Raw genomic sequence first — 16,434 nt, 5'->3', positions numbered from 1 at the left:
TCCTCCCTGGACTGACCTATCCCCTCCCTAACTTCCCACCTGCACTCACCTTTACTGGCTCCATCCCCGCCTTTTTGACCTGTCTGTCTCCTCTCCACCTATCTTCTCTATCCATCTTCTATCCGCCTCCTCCTCTCTTCCTATTTATTTCAGAACCGCATTCCCCTCCCCCCATTTCTGAAGAAGGGTCTTGGCCCGAAACGTCAGCTTTCCTGCTCCTCTGATGCTGGTTGTCCTGCTGTGTTCATCCAGCTCAACATGATGTGTAAAACCGATAGTTTCTCAGAATTAGAGGAGACTTGGGGTGTAATATTCCTTAGCTAAGTCCGTCAACTCCTGAAAGGATTTAGTACCTGGTGCCTCAGGGAATGTCAGGCTCCTAATAACCAAAAAAGCTGCGCATCCACAAGCTGTCAGGAGAATTACTCATTGCTTTTCATCTGCCCCAGTGTCATTTTCCTGGAAAAGATAATGCATTTCCATATACAGGGCCCAGTCTTCAACAGCAGGACTGAACGAGTGAGGCTTCCCAATTAGCAGCCAGAAATGCTTACCTCAATTCAAAGACGACTGTTGTGAGCAAATCTCTTCAGGGGCGTGCTTTTCTCTTGTCACCACTGAAATAACTCCACGAAGGCCGGTACCCTGTCACCAAGTTACTCTTTATTTACATGTGCATAGTACATAGAAACAGAACCAGCTGGCTCCTAGAGTGAACAGAACCTCTGACACTCCTGTTTATATCTGTCAGCCAGGGCTCCCAAATGGACCAGTTTAACAGCTCCAATCAGCGAACTTATATTCTATGACGTCCACCTGGCTGACCTTGTTCCAATCACTACATAATGTATTTTCTGAACTGAACTCCAGATTCTTCTGAACTGAAGTCTAAACAAAACTAATTGTCCTAATGTAATTACACTGCATGTAATACACCCGACAGTATAAACACTGTATCCATTAAAGCCACAGGGATCCTCGGCACTTGACTACAGTCTCATGTCTTCTTAGATCTGATTTATTTCAGTTGCTTTTTCATAATGACCCTACATTTCACAAATATTTCACAGAACTGACCTACATCTATATTCTTCCATTTTAAATGCAAAACCTAAAAATTATATTATATTAAAAGCCACCCCCCCAACCTTTCACCATACAATAAAGAGGTGAATATAGTTTAAGCTTTTAAAAAGATAATTTTTCAATTCAATGTCATAGTGCTTCTACTGAATCCAATTTACATAGGAACAAGACTAGGCCATTCAACCCCTTGAGCTGTTCCATCATTCTACTCCATCATAGTTGATTTGTATCTCAACTCCATTTACCAGCTTTTGTTCCACACTGCTTGAGATTCTATGTCAACAGTTGACCCTTTGGTCCAACATGTCCACACCGATCATGTTTCCAAATGAAACCAGCCCCACCTGCCTGCACTTAGTCCATATACCTCCAAACCTTTTCTATTCGTGAACTTATACAAATGTCTTTTAAATGTATAACTGTACCTGCATCCACCACTTTCTCTAGCAGTTCATTCCACACATGAGCCACTCTCTATGTAAAAATGTTGCCTCCCATGTCCTTTTTAAATCTTTCTCCTCTCACCTTAAAAAGTATGCCCCCTAGTTTTGAACCAACCTACCCTGGGGAAAAGACCCTTGTCATTCACCTTATTTGTGCCCTTCATGATTTTATAAACCTCAATCAGGTCACCCCTCAACCTCCTATGCTCCAGTGAAAAAAGTCCTAGCCTTTCCTGTCTATTTTTATATCTCAAACTCTCCATTCCTGACAACATCCTGGTAAATGTTTTCTGAACCTTCTCCAGTTTAATAATATCTTTCCTCTAACAGGACGACCAGAACTGTACACGGTACTCTAGAAGAGGTCTCACCAACATCCTGTACAATCCCAACATGATGTTCCAACTCCTAAAACTCAAGGATTTGAGCAATGAAGGCAAGCGTGCTAAACACCTTCTTAACCAGTCTACCTGTGACGCAAATTTCAAAGAATTATGTATAATTTATAATTGTAACTTATATTACTCATCAGGTTGTGCCTAGGCAATGAGTGCTAACTCCAGGAGGAAAGAAAGCTACCTTCAAAGTCTAAGCATTGATTTAAAAAAAAGGCTCAAGTTAACATATGAGTAGCACTCAATACTATAAAACTAGAAGAAATAAGAACAGGGGTTAGGGAGGCTGTTTGTCCCCTTGGCCCAGCTTCACCATTCAATAGGATCATGGCTGATCCAACATTCCTCATATTCAGTTTACTGCATTTTCCTCATAACTCTTGATTCCCTTATTGATTAAGAATCTATCTATCTCAGCCTTAAATATACATAAAGACTTTGCCCCAACAGCTGTCTGTGTCAAGGAGTTCCAAAGAGGTTCAAACGTCAGAGAAGAAATTCCTCTTCGTCTCAATCTTAAATTGGGGACCCTTTATTTTGAGACTATGTCCTCTGGTCCTAGACTTTTCCATGAGGAGAAATAATCCTCAGAATTTACCCTGTCAAGCCCCTTAAGAATCCTATGATTCAACAAGATCATAGAGTCATACAGCACAGAAACAGACCTTTCAGCCTATCTTACCTAAGCCAAGCAACAAACACCGAACTATACTGATCCCATTTACCTGCATCCGGTTCAGATCCTACTATGCTCTGGCATTTTAAGTGCTTGTTTAGATGCTTCTCAAATACTTGCCTCCACTATCCTCTCAGACAGCACATTCTATATTTCAACCACCCTCTGGATGAAAGATCTTTTTCCTCAGATTCCCTCTAAACCACTTGTGCCTCATCTTAAACCTATGGCCTCTGGCCTTAGACATTTCTGTCACTGGGGAAAAGATTTTCATGATCTACCTTACGTATGCCTCTCATAATTTTGTATATCTCAATCTGATCCTCCCTCAACTTCATCTGCTCCAGAGAAAACAAACCCAGCCTATCCAGTCTTTCCTCAAAGCTGAGACTTTCCATCACAGACGCCATTCTGGTGAATCTTCTCTAAGCCCTCTCCACTTTAATCATGCCTTTCTGATAGTGTGGTGACCAGAATTGCACACAGTATTCCATCTGCGGCCTAATCAATATTTTATAAAGCTGCAACAAGACTTAATTCCTATTTTCCACAACGGCTAAGTGCAAGCATTCCATAGCCATCTTCATCATCCTGTCTACCTGTACTGACACCTTCAGGCAACTGTAGACTTGTACATCATGTCCCTTTCTTACTCAGTCTGCCCTACAGGGCCTACCATTCATTGTGTAAATCCTTCTCTTATTAGACCTCCCAAAATGCATCACCTCACACTTTCCTAGATTAAATTCTATCTGCCACTGTTCACTTTACCAACTGCTCAATAACAGAGATCATCCTCACTATGACCAACACCATCAATTTTTGTGTCATCTGAAAAATTACAAATTATATCTTCTTTATTCATATTCAAGTCATTAATATACATAACAACAGCAAGGTCCCAGCAGCAATCCCTGTGGTACACTGCTGGTCACAGATTTCCAAACACAAAAACAACCCTGAGGAACGGTCACCAGACTCGAAACGTTAACTCTGTTTTCTCCTTCACAGATGCTGCCAGACCTGCTGAGCTTTTCCAGCAACTTTGTTTTTGTTCCTGATTTACAGCATCTGCAGTTCTTTCTGTTTTTACAAAAACAATCCTTCTGCCATCATGCTTTGTCTCCAATTTGCAAGTCACTACCCTTATCAATATATTTAGTCACCTTTTCAAAAAGCTCAATGAAATTAGTCAGATGGGATCTTCCTCCAACAAATCCATGCTGACTGTCCCTAATCAATCCCTGCCTTTCCAAGTGTTGATTCATCCTGTCCATCAGAAATTTTTCCAATAATTTCCTGACCACTGACATCAGACTAACTAGTCTGTGGCCTATCCCTGCTGCCTTTATTGAATGAAGGAACCATATTAGCTATCCTCCAGTTTTCTGGCACTTCACCTGTGGCCAGTGAAGTATCATTCTCATTCTTTTAACTCCTGTGAGTAGAATCCTAACTTGTTTATCCTTTGCTTATTAGACACATTTAAAGTGCATGGGACTGGGGAAAGTGTATTGAGATGGATAGGAAACTGGTTCGTAGAGAGGAAAGAAAGAGTAGGAATTAATGGGTCCTTTTCAAATTGGCAGGCAGTAACTAGTGGGGTGCCACAGGGATCAGTGCAGGGACCCCAGCTATTCACAATATATATTAATGATTTGGATGAGGGAACAAAATGTAACATCTCCAAGTTTTCAGATGATACCAAGTTGGGTGGGAGGGTGACTGTGACAAGCATAATATTCAGCATGATCTCGACAGGTTGGGTGAGTAGCCAAATCAATGGCAGAGGCAGGGTAATTTGGATAAACATGAGGTTATTCACATTGGAAGCAAAAACAAGGAGGCAGATTACTATCTGAATGGCTGTAGATTGGGAGAGGGGAGTGTGCAGCGGGACCTGGGTGTCGTTGTGCACCAGTCACTGAAGGTAAGCATGGAGGTGCGGCAGGCGGTAAAGAAGGTAAATGGTATGTTGGCCTTCATTTTGAGACGTTTCAAGTACAGGAGAAGAGATGTGTTGTTGCAGTTATACAGGGCCTTGGTGAGGCCACACCTGGAATTTTGTTGCAGTTTCAGTCCCCTTTTCTGAGGAAGGATGCTCTTGCTCTCGAGGGAGTGCAGTGAAGGTTTACCAGGCTGATTCTAGGGATTGCGGGTCTGACGTATAAGGAGAGATTGACTAGGTTAGGATTGTTTTCGCTGGAGTTCAGACGAATGAGGGGGATCTTGTAGAGACTTATAAAATTCTAACAGGACTGGACAGGGTAGATACAGAGAGGATGTTCCTGATGGTGGGTGTGTCCAGAACCAGGGGTCACACTATGAGGATTCGGGGTAGACGATTTAGGACGGAGATGAGGAGACATTTCTTCACCTTAAGAGTGATGAGCCTGTGGAATTCATTACCACAGGAAGTAGTTGATCCCAAAACATTGAATATATTCAAGAGGCGACTAGATATAACACTTGGGCGAATGGGATCAAAGGTTATGGGGAAAAAGCAGGATTAGGCTGTTGAGTTGGATGATCAGTCATGATCATAAAGAATGGTGGAGCAGGCTAAAAGGGCCGAATGGCCTCCTCCTGCTCCTACCTTCTATGTTTCTACGACACCTCCATACTGGGGATCATCCTTCTGATCATCTCCAAATTGCCTCCAATAAAATGATATATTTCCTTAAATAAGGAGACCACAACTGCTCAGAGTACTCCAGATGTGGTCTCACCTCGTACAGTTACAGTAGGACCTCCCTACTCTTATGCTCCAACACCCTTGAAGTAAGGGCCAACATTCCATTAGCCTTCTTGATTATCTGTTGCACATGTGCTACCTTGTTGTGTTTTGTGCACAAGTATCCCCATGTGCCTTTTTGCAGTTTTTCTCCATTCAAATTATATTCTGTTCTTTTGCTCTCCCTTCCAAAATGAACAACTTCACACTTTTCCACATTATACTCCTTTTGTCAACTTTTTGCCTCATCATGGTTTAACTACTCTGCCATTTCCTTGTTGCCCATAGTTGACTCCTCAGATTCATTTTCTAACGGGCCGATGTTACCTTTGACCTCTCTCTTCCTTTTTATATATTTAAAGATGCTCTTATTGTCAGTTTTTATATCCTTTGCCAGCTTGCTTTTGTAATTTATTTTCTCTGTCTTTCCTTTCTTTTCAGTTCTTCTTTGCTGAATGTAGCTTTAACCTTTTCAATCACAGCAAGAGATAGCATCTTTCATACTTACGATTCTCCAATCTTTTGCTGCATAAAGTATTTATCTAATTCACTTTGAAAGTTGCCTATTGGATCTGCTTCCATGATTCTTTCAGGCAGAATAATCAAGATCAGACTGTGGCATGAAACAAAAATCTCCTAATCTGCCCAGGTTCTTTGCCAATTATTTTAAGTCGATGTCCTGTGATTAGTGACCTTCTTGTTAGTAGAAATACTGTCTCCTGGTCTAGTCTATCAAAATTTCTCATAATTTTGTCACCTCTATTAAATTTCTGTTTAACCTTCTCTCTGCTAAAGAGAATATCCCTGTTCTCCCCTGGAGCCCCTGCTGAAATTCCTCATCCCTTTGTTCATGGGATATAGGTATCACTGCCTAGGCCCATGTTAGCATCCATCCCTCAGTGTCTAAAGGGCAGCTAAGAGTCAACCACATTGTAATGGGTCTGGAGTCACATGTACGCCAGACTAGTTAAGAATACCTTCTTTCTTTCCCTGTAGGACATTAGTGAAATAGGTAGATGTTTATGAGAATCAACAGTAGTAACACAGCCTTCAAAAGGCTAACTTTTAGTTACAGGTTTCTACTGAATTCAAATTTCACCATCTGCCATGGTGGGAGTTGAACCCATGCCCTCAGAAAATGTCCTGGGATTCTGAAGTGCCAGTTCAGTGAAATTACCACTGTCCTTTGCACCTATAATTCTAAAGAAATGAAACAATATTCTGACAGCCCTCCTTTGCCATTTCTGTTATTTGCAAATTTGATTTTCTGGCTACCTTTTTGATTGCCAGAAAATTACAGATTGAATTGCTTAAGGAATAAATCCCAAATCCACATCCGGAAACTTCAAGAGAGACTGTTACAGTTCAGGTATTACGCTTGCTACAATACATCATGTTAGTCTTAGTTCCTTTTCACAGTTGTGTCGCAAAGTTAAGTCTCCATGGCCGACTCCAGAGATTTACACCAAGTTCATAAAAGGTGCTACGTAGATGTAAGTCCTCTCTTTTTTAATGCTCCTATCGTTAATTTTATGTGAATGATGCCTTGGGATAACTAGGGGTTAAACATAAAGTGATACTAAACAATAATGTTTCACGCAAATTTCGATTAGATTAAATGTTCAGAATTATAAAATTCTGAATACTTGAAGGAAATGATATGGCAAACTGTGGCAACATTGTTGCATCTAATAACACAAAACGTAGTTCTGTACTTACACATTTTCTGGACAGAGATATGACCGTTCCTAAAAGGTGATGATTGTTGTGAATTGTGCCCTTTTTCTTCCTGAGGTTTACCTGACAATTAAACAAAAAAAACAAACAACTAATTCCTCATGCAAAGCTCATAAGTTCTATAAATAGCAACTGCTACATTGCAATTGTTAATGTCTTCACTCAGGTACGTATTGATTTTATGCCATACATAAATTAATGTGCCCGCTTGTACTTATTAATTGTTTAATTTTTAGGACTCCATTCATTCTCCTGTTGGAAAGAGGATAATACTTTAACGAGATTCAATCTGTCCTTTTTAATCCTTCTTCCCATTCCAAGCATAAACAAACCTTATTAAGATGATATTGTTGAAAGCAAATTACCATAAATTTGCTTTAACACTGAGTGTTGCTTCGCTGCCCTTGTGCAGGAACTTCTGCTGTTGAATGTTTGGCTGCTTTTTCTGGAAATACCATTCAGGACACTGCCACTGAGATTCTTCCTCCAGATTAGTTGGATGGTGAAGGCAGCCACTTCTTGCTTCCATGTCTTGTCAACGTTGTCCCCATTCTGACATCGCCAGCGAAGGAGCAATAACAGGGTTTTACGTATCCTGTAACTACAAATATAAATACAGTACTAACGCTTTTAGGAACACTACAAACTACATTACCATATGGCTAGTCCCAAGAACAAGTATCCTATTTTCCACTCCCTCCAATAAACATCTACTTCTAAAATAAGTCACTCAGAGATAGCAAGAACTGCAGATGCTAGAGTCCTGATGAAGGGTCCAGGCCTGAAGTGTTGACTTTCCTGCTTTAATTCTGCCTGACCTGCTGTGTTCCTCCAGCTCCACCACTGTATTGACCCCAATTCTAAAACAAACACGGAGAACACTGGAGAAACTCACCAGGTCTGGAAGCATCTGTGGAGAGAAATCGAGTTAACATTTTGTGTGTGGTGGGGCTATTTCATTCTGCTTTGTTTTCTTTCACACTTTTTTACTCCATTGGTAGCTCATTCTATGTATTCACCACTCTGCATATAAAGTAGGTAAAGATAAATAGCCTATATATCTCCTCTAATCTAAATGGTGTAATGAGAATTAAATAAGATTTTATAAAAGGGTGACAACAGGAGTAAGATGACACCTTACAAGTTCACATTGTAAGCTACATTTTAGCAGCATGAATCAGGGTCCACACTAACAGAAATGACAGGAGAGGAATCTTGTACAGCCCAAGGTCTGTATCAGCCTTGAGAGTAAACAAGAGAGCATAAACAGATTCCCATGATAACAGAAAGACCTTGGACTGAAGATTTCTGTTTAATGTACAAGAATGAAATATAAACAACATTTGCAAGAGAATAAAGATTGATGGTTGTTGTTTGTATGGGACAGAGATTGAGCAGGGGTGGGACAGATCTGGAAAGAGCCAGACAGAATATCAGACGGAGTTTTGTTCAAAGGCTTAAGACAGAGTATCTCTCTGGGTTACCTGAACAAATACAAAGTTAACCTGCATTCCTGAGTCCTCCCGAGGTTTGTGTAGGAGATTAAAATCAACAATGGTGTCATGAACAGGAGAGTCGTACCAGGTCGTTGGGTTAGCCCTGAAAAGGGGTGAGTACATTTTATTTACCAGCCACAGTTCATCGTGCAGTAAGCCTAACTGAGAAGAGTCAACTATCTAAAGAAGCTGAGAGGCCTCAGGATAGAAGGTGCTGAGTAGAGGAGGCAAAGCCATGCTGGTGGGCTGTTATATGATTGCAGACAGTAGCTGAAGCTGCACAGATTAGGATAGACCACTCATCAGTAAAAACGTTGCTGAAGTGTAGCAGGGGAAAATTACCCGAGAAGACGATAAATGGGACAATCCCACAGGAGTCGAGTTTTAATTGGTTTCAAACTCGAGAAACAACAGTCTTTGTTTGAAGTTATGATAGTATTGGGAATATTTAATATGCAACTGATAGCTTAATGGAAAAGTTAGGATCGTTGGTAGTGAATATAGAATATCCTTTATTGTCACTTGTACTACAATACAGAAATATAGGAGTACAGGGAAAGTTTTTACAATGGCTGCCTTTTAATGGTGCCATGTTAGGTACAAGTACCTAGATACAAATATTACAGAGTAAAAAAAAATTGTGGTCTTACACAAAGAGGTTTAAAGGAAACCGTAAGCATTACTTACAGAGGTAGTTACAACACAGTAAAAAGGTTTTAGTGGAAACAGTACTGGAAATTGTAGAATTTTGAATGTGTCATTGACAGTCTTTTGAAAGAGATTATGAAAGGAATAAAAGAGCTAGAAAAAGACCAGAATAAGCTAGCCTACAGTGCACATTTGTGTACTTTACAGATGGATAAAGAAAAAAAACAGCAGGAATTTGTTAAAAAAGCTGCAGGATATAAATCATGACTGCACGAAAACAGTGTTCCATACAATGCAATGCATTACACAAGTAATAAACTGTGGGCAGACCCCACACTGCAGCTGGATATGCTGGATATTGATTTACAGACTTCTCCCCTGATTTAGCTCAAATCAAATGTGTCAAGACCAGACAGCAGGGAGGGGTGAACATATAGAATGAGCTACCAATGGAGTAAAAAAGTGTGAAAGAAAACAAAACAGAATGAAATAGCCATACCACACACAAAATGTTAATTTGATTTCGCTCCACAGATGCTTCCAGACCTGGTGAGTTCTGTGTGTTTGTTTTAGAATTAGATGTTTATTGGAGGGAGTGCAAAACGAGGTAGGTAATCTTGAAAACATAGTTGAGAGTACGTTCCCATGAAAGGGTAGTCCTCAAGCATCACAGATTCAAAATGGGCTGGATCAAAATAGTGAATTTCTCAGTGATATAAAAAAGAGAATTTCTTGTTGTGAAGAAGTTCAACACATTCCAAAACAAAATTCCAAACAGATAAGTTTGGCAGACAATCAATTTGAACATACATGCATTTGTTCTAGTTTGCAGAAGAAAAAAGTGTAAACAAGAGATATGAGTGAGAAAAATCTAAACTGAAGCGTGTAATATTACAACATGTTGTCGCTGGGTGAATATTTTGCCCCGTCGTTTCTCAGAACAGCAGAGAATTAACCTTTTCTGTTGACCGCTTTTGAAAAATCTTACCTCACACCTTCTACATGCTTAATATTGGACAGGACTGGGTTTTGTTTTCTGAATGTACATAAATAATCAGATGTTACTAACTCTTTGGGCTTGAAACCAAAGCCACAGCGATTTTTATTTTTGTGTTTCCAATAGGTCTCAAGAATCATCTGATGACACGGCAAGACACCTAAGAGCCTTGCAGATTTAGGAATTTACCTATGAATCTCAAAAGTTAAAGATTTTCACAGAGTTGGCCTTTACCAGTCAGGTCATTTGCTTTCTTCAGAGAAAACGACCAAGCCTGGGCATAAGTACATTATATGTGATGTCTACTGATTCCTTTAGCCCTAAGAATTATATCTAACTCCTTCTTAAAAAATGTTCAACATTTTGGCCTCAATTGCTTTCTGTGACAGAGAATTCCACAGCCTCTCCACTCTCTGGGCGAAGAAATTTCTCATCTCAGTCCTAAATGTCCTACTCTATATCCCTATATTGTGACCCCTGGCTCTGAACTCCCCGGTCGTCGGAAACTTCCTTTCAGTGTTTACACTGTCTGGGCCTGTTAGAATTGAGAGGTTTTTGAGCTGCCCTTCATTCTTCCAAATTCCAGTGAAATAGTCCTAACCAATCCAGTACCTTTTCATACATGAGTTCTACCATCCCAGGAATCAATCTGATAAACCTTTGGTATATTCCCACTGTAGCCAGAACATCCTTCCTCAGATAAGGAGACTAAAACTGCACACAATACTACCATTAAGGCTCTGTATGATTGCAGCAAGATATTCCTGCTCCTGTATTTGAATTCTCTCGCTATGAAGTTCAATATACCACTTGCCTTCTTCACCACCTGCTGCACTCATATGCTTACTTTCAACGACAGGTGTACAAGGACACCCAGGTCTTATTACACCAACCCTTTTCCCAATCAATCACAATTCAGATAATAATCAGTGTTCGTTTTTGCCACCAAAGTGTATAATCTCACATTTATCCACATTATACTTCATCTGCTTTGCATTAACTTGTCCAACTGTATTGAAGCATCTGTGCATCTATCTCAAAGAACAGCCTCCCACCCAGCTTTTTGTCATCTGCAAATGTGGAGATATTACATTTATTTAAATCATTAATATATGTTGTGAACAGCTGGCGTCCAAGCACTGATTCCTGTGAAAACCCGTCAATCACTGCCTGTCACTCAGTAAAAGACCTGTTTATTCCTAAAGTTTAGGAATTAGTTCTCTATCCATGTCCGTTTGTTACCCCAATTGTTGGCTGGTGTATTGACTTCTACCTAGCAGAGGCTGAATGCCAACTTTCCAATACTGGCCTGTATCTCCCCATGGACCATGACTTTATTAATGAAGATCAAGCCATTGTGTTGCTGGCCTCATTTCCACAGCAGCTTCTACAGTTTCCACCCTCATTTTCCTTCCACCCTGAAGAAACCAAACTTACCTCTGTTCCAAATTCCATAAGCAAGATTGCCCTTCCTGCCATATTCAATCTATTTCTTCCTAACTTGACTCCATTGTTTCTCCTCTTCTACTGACTCCTCCTTCCCATTCCCAAAACTCTTCTGATGGCTTACATTATTTCAACAGTTTTCAGTTTCCTTGCCCTAAACATTTCCTCTTCATTTGAACATCCAAATCCCTCCACACCTCCATTTTTAACCATGACTGACACAAGGTTCTTGGCTTCTTTCTAAAACAGAGGCCCAATCAGCCCCGATTCACCATCACACTTCTTAGCCTAGCTGACCATGTATTCACTCTGAACAACATTTCCTTCGACTCAATTTATTTTCCCCAAATAAAAGGTGATCCTTTGGTAACTCACAAGGGTCCGAGCTATGCTTGCTTTTTTCGTATGGTATGTGCAACATTCACTATTCCTGTCCTAGCTGGGGCTCCTCCTGCATTATCTCTCTTACCAGAACACTGGCGATTGTAAGGGTACTACCTCCTGCTCCTGCCTTGAAAATTATGTTGACTTTGTTTCCAATTTCCATCTTTTGCTCACCGGCAGCCAGTCCATCTTCAACTTTTATGTCTTTATTTCTGGAGATCGGCTACCAAATAATTTCACTACAAACTCATGGACTCCAACATGTAACTTGCTTGAGTATACTTCCTCACATCTTGCATCATGTTAAGGACACCATTCCATTTTCCCAGCTTTTCCATGTGTTTTGATGAAACTGTTCTCCACATCAGTGCTTTTGATAGGTCTTCCTTTTTCCTCAGGCAAGGATTCCCACCCATCGTGGTTTATAGGTCACTCCACAATGTCCAATCCACATTCACATAATTCTGTCCTCATCCCTTCCAATTCCTCCAAAATGACAATTGGGTTCCCCTCATGTTCGCCTTCAATTCCACTAACCTTCACATTCAACAGATCATCCTCACCATTTTCATCAACTCCAGCACCAAACACATTTTCCTCTTCTCGTCCTTTCAGTGTCCTGAAGGAACCTTTCCTTCCACTTTTCTGTATCTCATAAAATTCCTTCCTTTCTCTAAGGCACATACAATGCGACAGCAAGAGATCATTTTTCCTTTCTCACCAACCAAGGCCCAAACACCAATTTACTTGTACTGCTTACAATGTGGCATACTGTGTTCATTTTGCACAATGTGGTTTCTTCTACACTGGGGAGGCAAAGCGTGACTGCTTTGTGTAACAACTCCATTCAGACCCCATGTATAACCCAAGGTTTCTTGTCACTTGTTATTTTAATTCTCTACTCTGGCCTTTCTATCTATGGCCTGCTAAAGTTGTTTCATACAAGATCAATGAACAGCACGTTATCTTCTGTCTGGGCGCTCAATGTTGAGTTCAACAACTTTAGATCAAGGGAATACATGATGAATGGCAGCACCCTGGGAAGCACTGAGAAACAGAGAGACTGTGGTGTGCATGTTCACTGGTCCCTGAACGAAATGGCACTGGCCGATAAAGTGGCTAAGAAGACATATAGGATACTTACCTTTATTAGCTGAGGTAGAGCAAGAAGGCAATGTTGGAATGGTATAAAGACATTGGTTACGCCACAACGAGAGTACTGTGCATAGTTCTGGAATCCATATTGTAGGAAGGATGTGATTACATTGGAGGGGGTGCAGAGGAGATGCCAGTGCTGGAGAGTTTTAGTTATGAAGAGTGATTGGATTGACTGGGATTGTTTTTCTTTGAGTAGAGAAGATTAAGGGGAACATGATCAAGATGTACAAAATTATGAGGAACACAGACAGTGTGGATGGAAATAAACTTTTGCCCTTGGTAGAGGGACCAATGACGGGGGTGGGGGGGACATAGATATAAGGTAAGAGGCAGGAGATAGAAATCTTCATTACATTTAAAAATTATTTATATGTACATTTACGATATCAAGACATACAAATACAAGGTTATAGGTCAAGTGCTGGAAAATGGGATGAAAACAGATGGTTGTTTTTGACTGGCACAGACTTAATAGGCCAATGGGCCTTTTAATGTGCTGTAGACCTTTATGACTCTGCCTCCATCTTGTTCTGTGTGGTTTTTCTGGGATTTTTCTCACTGGCTTGTTTCTTATGCTCAGCTGTCTGCTATACAGTTATGCACAAAACATTTGGACACAAACTTTGCCTATTTATTACACCCTTTATTTCACTCTTTGGCTTTTGTGTCATGAAATCTTTTAATAGTTAATTCTCCTGTCCTTCAAGCTATCACAGGCTCCCTTTGGTTTTCCTGTTCCGTCACCCGTTCTACTGGCTAAAAACTTTTATATTGTTTCTGCGCTGAATACCTCTATGACTCTATGATGAAAGGTCATCAACCAGAAACGTTAACTCTGTTTTTTCAGCTGATTATTTCTGGCTTTTTAAAATTCCAGTAATTGAGCTCTTGTCAAAATTAGACAATAAACACTTTGTTCCATAACTGCTCCCTTTAAAAGAAAGTAACTGCTTGCGGAACTTGTACAGAGTTTAAAAGTGAGAGCTTCTATTTTTTTCTTGACCATTGCAATTATAATAGGCTGCATTCCAAATAAAAATTCATCATGGTTAGAAGTCGTCACATTTCAGATAGTATTATTACCATGTAAGATTATTTTGTATCTTTAATATAAGACTATATTGTATCACTGCTGATCTTGTAGGCCAGGAGAAATATTGTAGAAAAGAAATCAGCACTGAAAGGGTTTAAACTAAGATTGATATCCTTGATATGAAGTAACCATAGGAGCATTACAGAAGCTAAATGAGCTACAATCTGAACACAGCTTTTACTGTATAAAGCACGCTTAAGAGTTTTAGGCCAACGAAGATCAAACAGTAAATGACAGGATCTCCCTGGAGCTGCCCTATGTGGAATAAATATGCATTGAATCATTTCCCTTGTGTTGCTTGTTACCATTTTAAAAATGTAAATTGAAAAGCACAGCTGTTCTATTGCAATTTGAAAAGAATTCCTAGAAACTTCTGCAGACATTTATCAATGGGTAATAATGAATGCTGTTTCATACGTCAGGGTACAATATGCAAACTGAAAAGCTCACGTCCTCAGTCTAGTGTTCTACTTTGTTATGTCTTAGCTTTGGCATAAATTTGTAATTAATAGAAACTTAACTTAGATATAGAGTTATAATATCCAATGAGGAACAGAATTGCTCCAACTTTGGTGATATGAAAGTAAAATAGATTTTGACAGTTTGGACATGTGTACTACATTTAGCTGTAAAAGAAGTAGCAACTTACATAAGAAATTTTTGGAAAAGCTCAGCAGACTGGCAGCATCTGTGGAGAGAAATGAGAGTTAACATTTCAGGTCCAGTGACCCGTCCTCAGAACTTCTCAGACCCTTCTGAGGAAGGGTCACTGGACCCGAAATGTTAACTCTGATTTCTCTCCACAGATGCTGCCAGACGTGCTGAGCTTTTCCAGCAATTTCTCTTTTTGTTTCTGATTCTCCAGTTCTTTTGGTTTTTATTTACCAACTTAGATTGTTTAATTATGGTCCAACTTTAACTCCGGTTACACATAAATTTTGTGATTTAACCTCAACAGGTTTCTTCATTAAAAAGTCATTTAAAAAAGTATATTCTGCTTTATTGTTGTAATTTATGTACTGAGTGTCATTTGTACACATTACACACGTTCACTTCTGAAAGGTTAGAGTGGCAAAGTGATCCAAACCAACCTAAAATTTCCTAATTAGTTGCACCTAATAAAAGAAATCCTTCGGGGGAGCAGGTTTATATGTCTCAGACATGGTTATTGGAAGTCACATTTTAGACAACCACAGGATGACAACAGAAGGAAAACTGAAGTAGTACATCCTCCATGGGAATTTCTTATAAAAATTAATAACAAGCTTATGTTAGATAATTGCAAAAGAGTTAACTTAAAACATACAGTAACTCATGCCTTTATGCAGCATCTTAGCAGACCAAAATATTCCAAAGGACTTCACAGGAGTGTAATGAAACAAAATTTAGCATCAAGCCACATAAACGGATATCAGCATTGATATTTAAAAGTTTGATCAAAGACTTAGATTCTGAGAATCACTTTAAAAGAGAAGAGAATTGTAGACAGGCAGAGAGATTTCTGGAGGGAATTCCAGAGGCTAGAACCTGCATAGCTGAAGGCCTGGTCACCAATGGTGGAGCAATTACAATTGAAGCTGTCCATATATTTTGGTGGGTTGTAGAGCTGATGGAGGTTACAGTCCATGGAGGAATTGCAAAATAGAAGAAGAATTTTAAAAATGAGGCATTCTCATCCAGCAGCTAGATCAGTGGGCACAGGGCTGGGCAGATAGCAAGAACTGCAGATGCTGGAGTCAGAGTCAACACAGTGTGGAGCTGGAGGAACACAGCAGGTCAGGCAGCATTAGAGGAGCAGGAAAGTCAACGTTTCAGGTCGGGACCCTTCTTCAGAACTGAGCAGTTCTGGGCTTCAGGGCTGGGCAGAACTTGATTTGTGCTAGGATATGGGGAGCAGACATTTGGATAAACCCAAAGAATAGCCACGACTGCTTTGGGAAAGCCAGATCCCAAAATAACAGGAGTGCGTATAAGAGTTTCAACTGCAGATAAGCTGCAGTCAAGCAGAATCAAATGCTGGTTCCAGAGATTTAAGTAGCTGATCAGATGGTGCAGATGTATGGTTAGGGCACCTTGGGGTTCAGCCCCTGACAGTTGCCAAAGGGAGGGGCAGATTTGGTGGCTTGGGAATTAAATTGGTG

The 16,434-nt window shown here is 40.1% G+C and overlaps 1 protein-coding gene across 1 annotated transcript in view; it reads right to left on the bottom strand.

Annotated features, from left to right (window-relative positions):
- Positions 1–16,434, bottom strand: part of invs (inversin) — a 155,541-nt gene that overhangs the window by 28,067 nt on the left and 111,040 nt on the right. Inside the window, exons 11-12 of the mRNA XM_048608231.1 lie at positions 7,437–7,672; positions 7,054–7,134 (exon numbers count right to left, since the gene is read on the bottom strand). Of these exons, the coding sequence (XP_048464188.1) occupies positions 7,054–7,134; positions 7,437–7,672 (317 nt within the window). The remainder of the gene's footprint in view (positions 1–7,053; positions 7,135–7,436; positions 7,673–16,434) is intronic.

The sequence above is a fragment of the Rhincodon typus genome, chromosome 2 (assembly GCF_021869965.1).
Source record: "Rhincodon typus isolate 14 chromosome 2, sRhiTyp1.1, whole genome shotgun sequence".
Classification (NCBI taxonomy): Eukaryota; Metazoa; Chordata; class Chondrichthyes; order Orectolobiformes; family Rhincodontidae; genus Rhincodon; species Rhincodon typus.
This window is presented reverse-complemented; position numbering and strand designations above follow the sequence as displayed.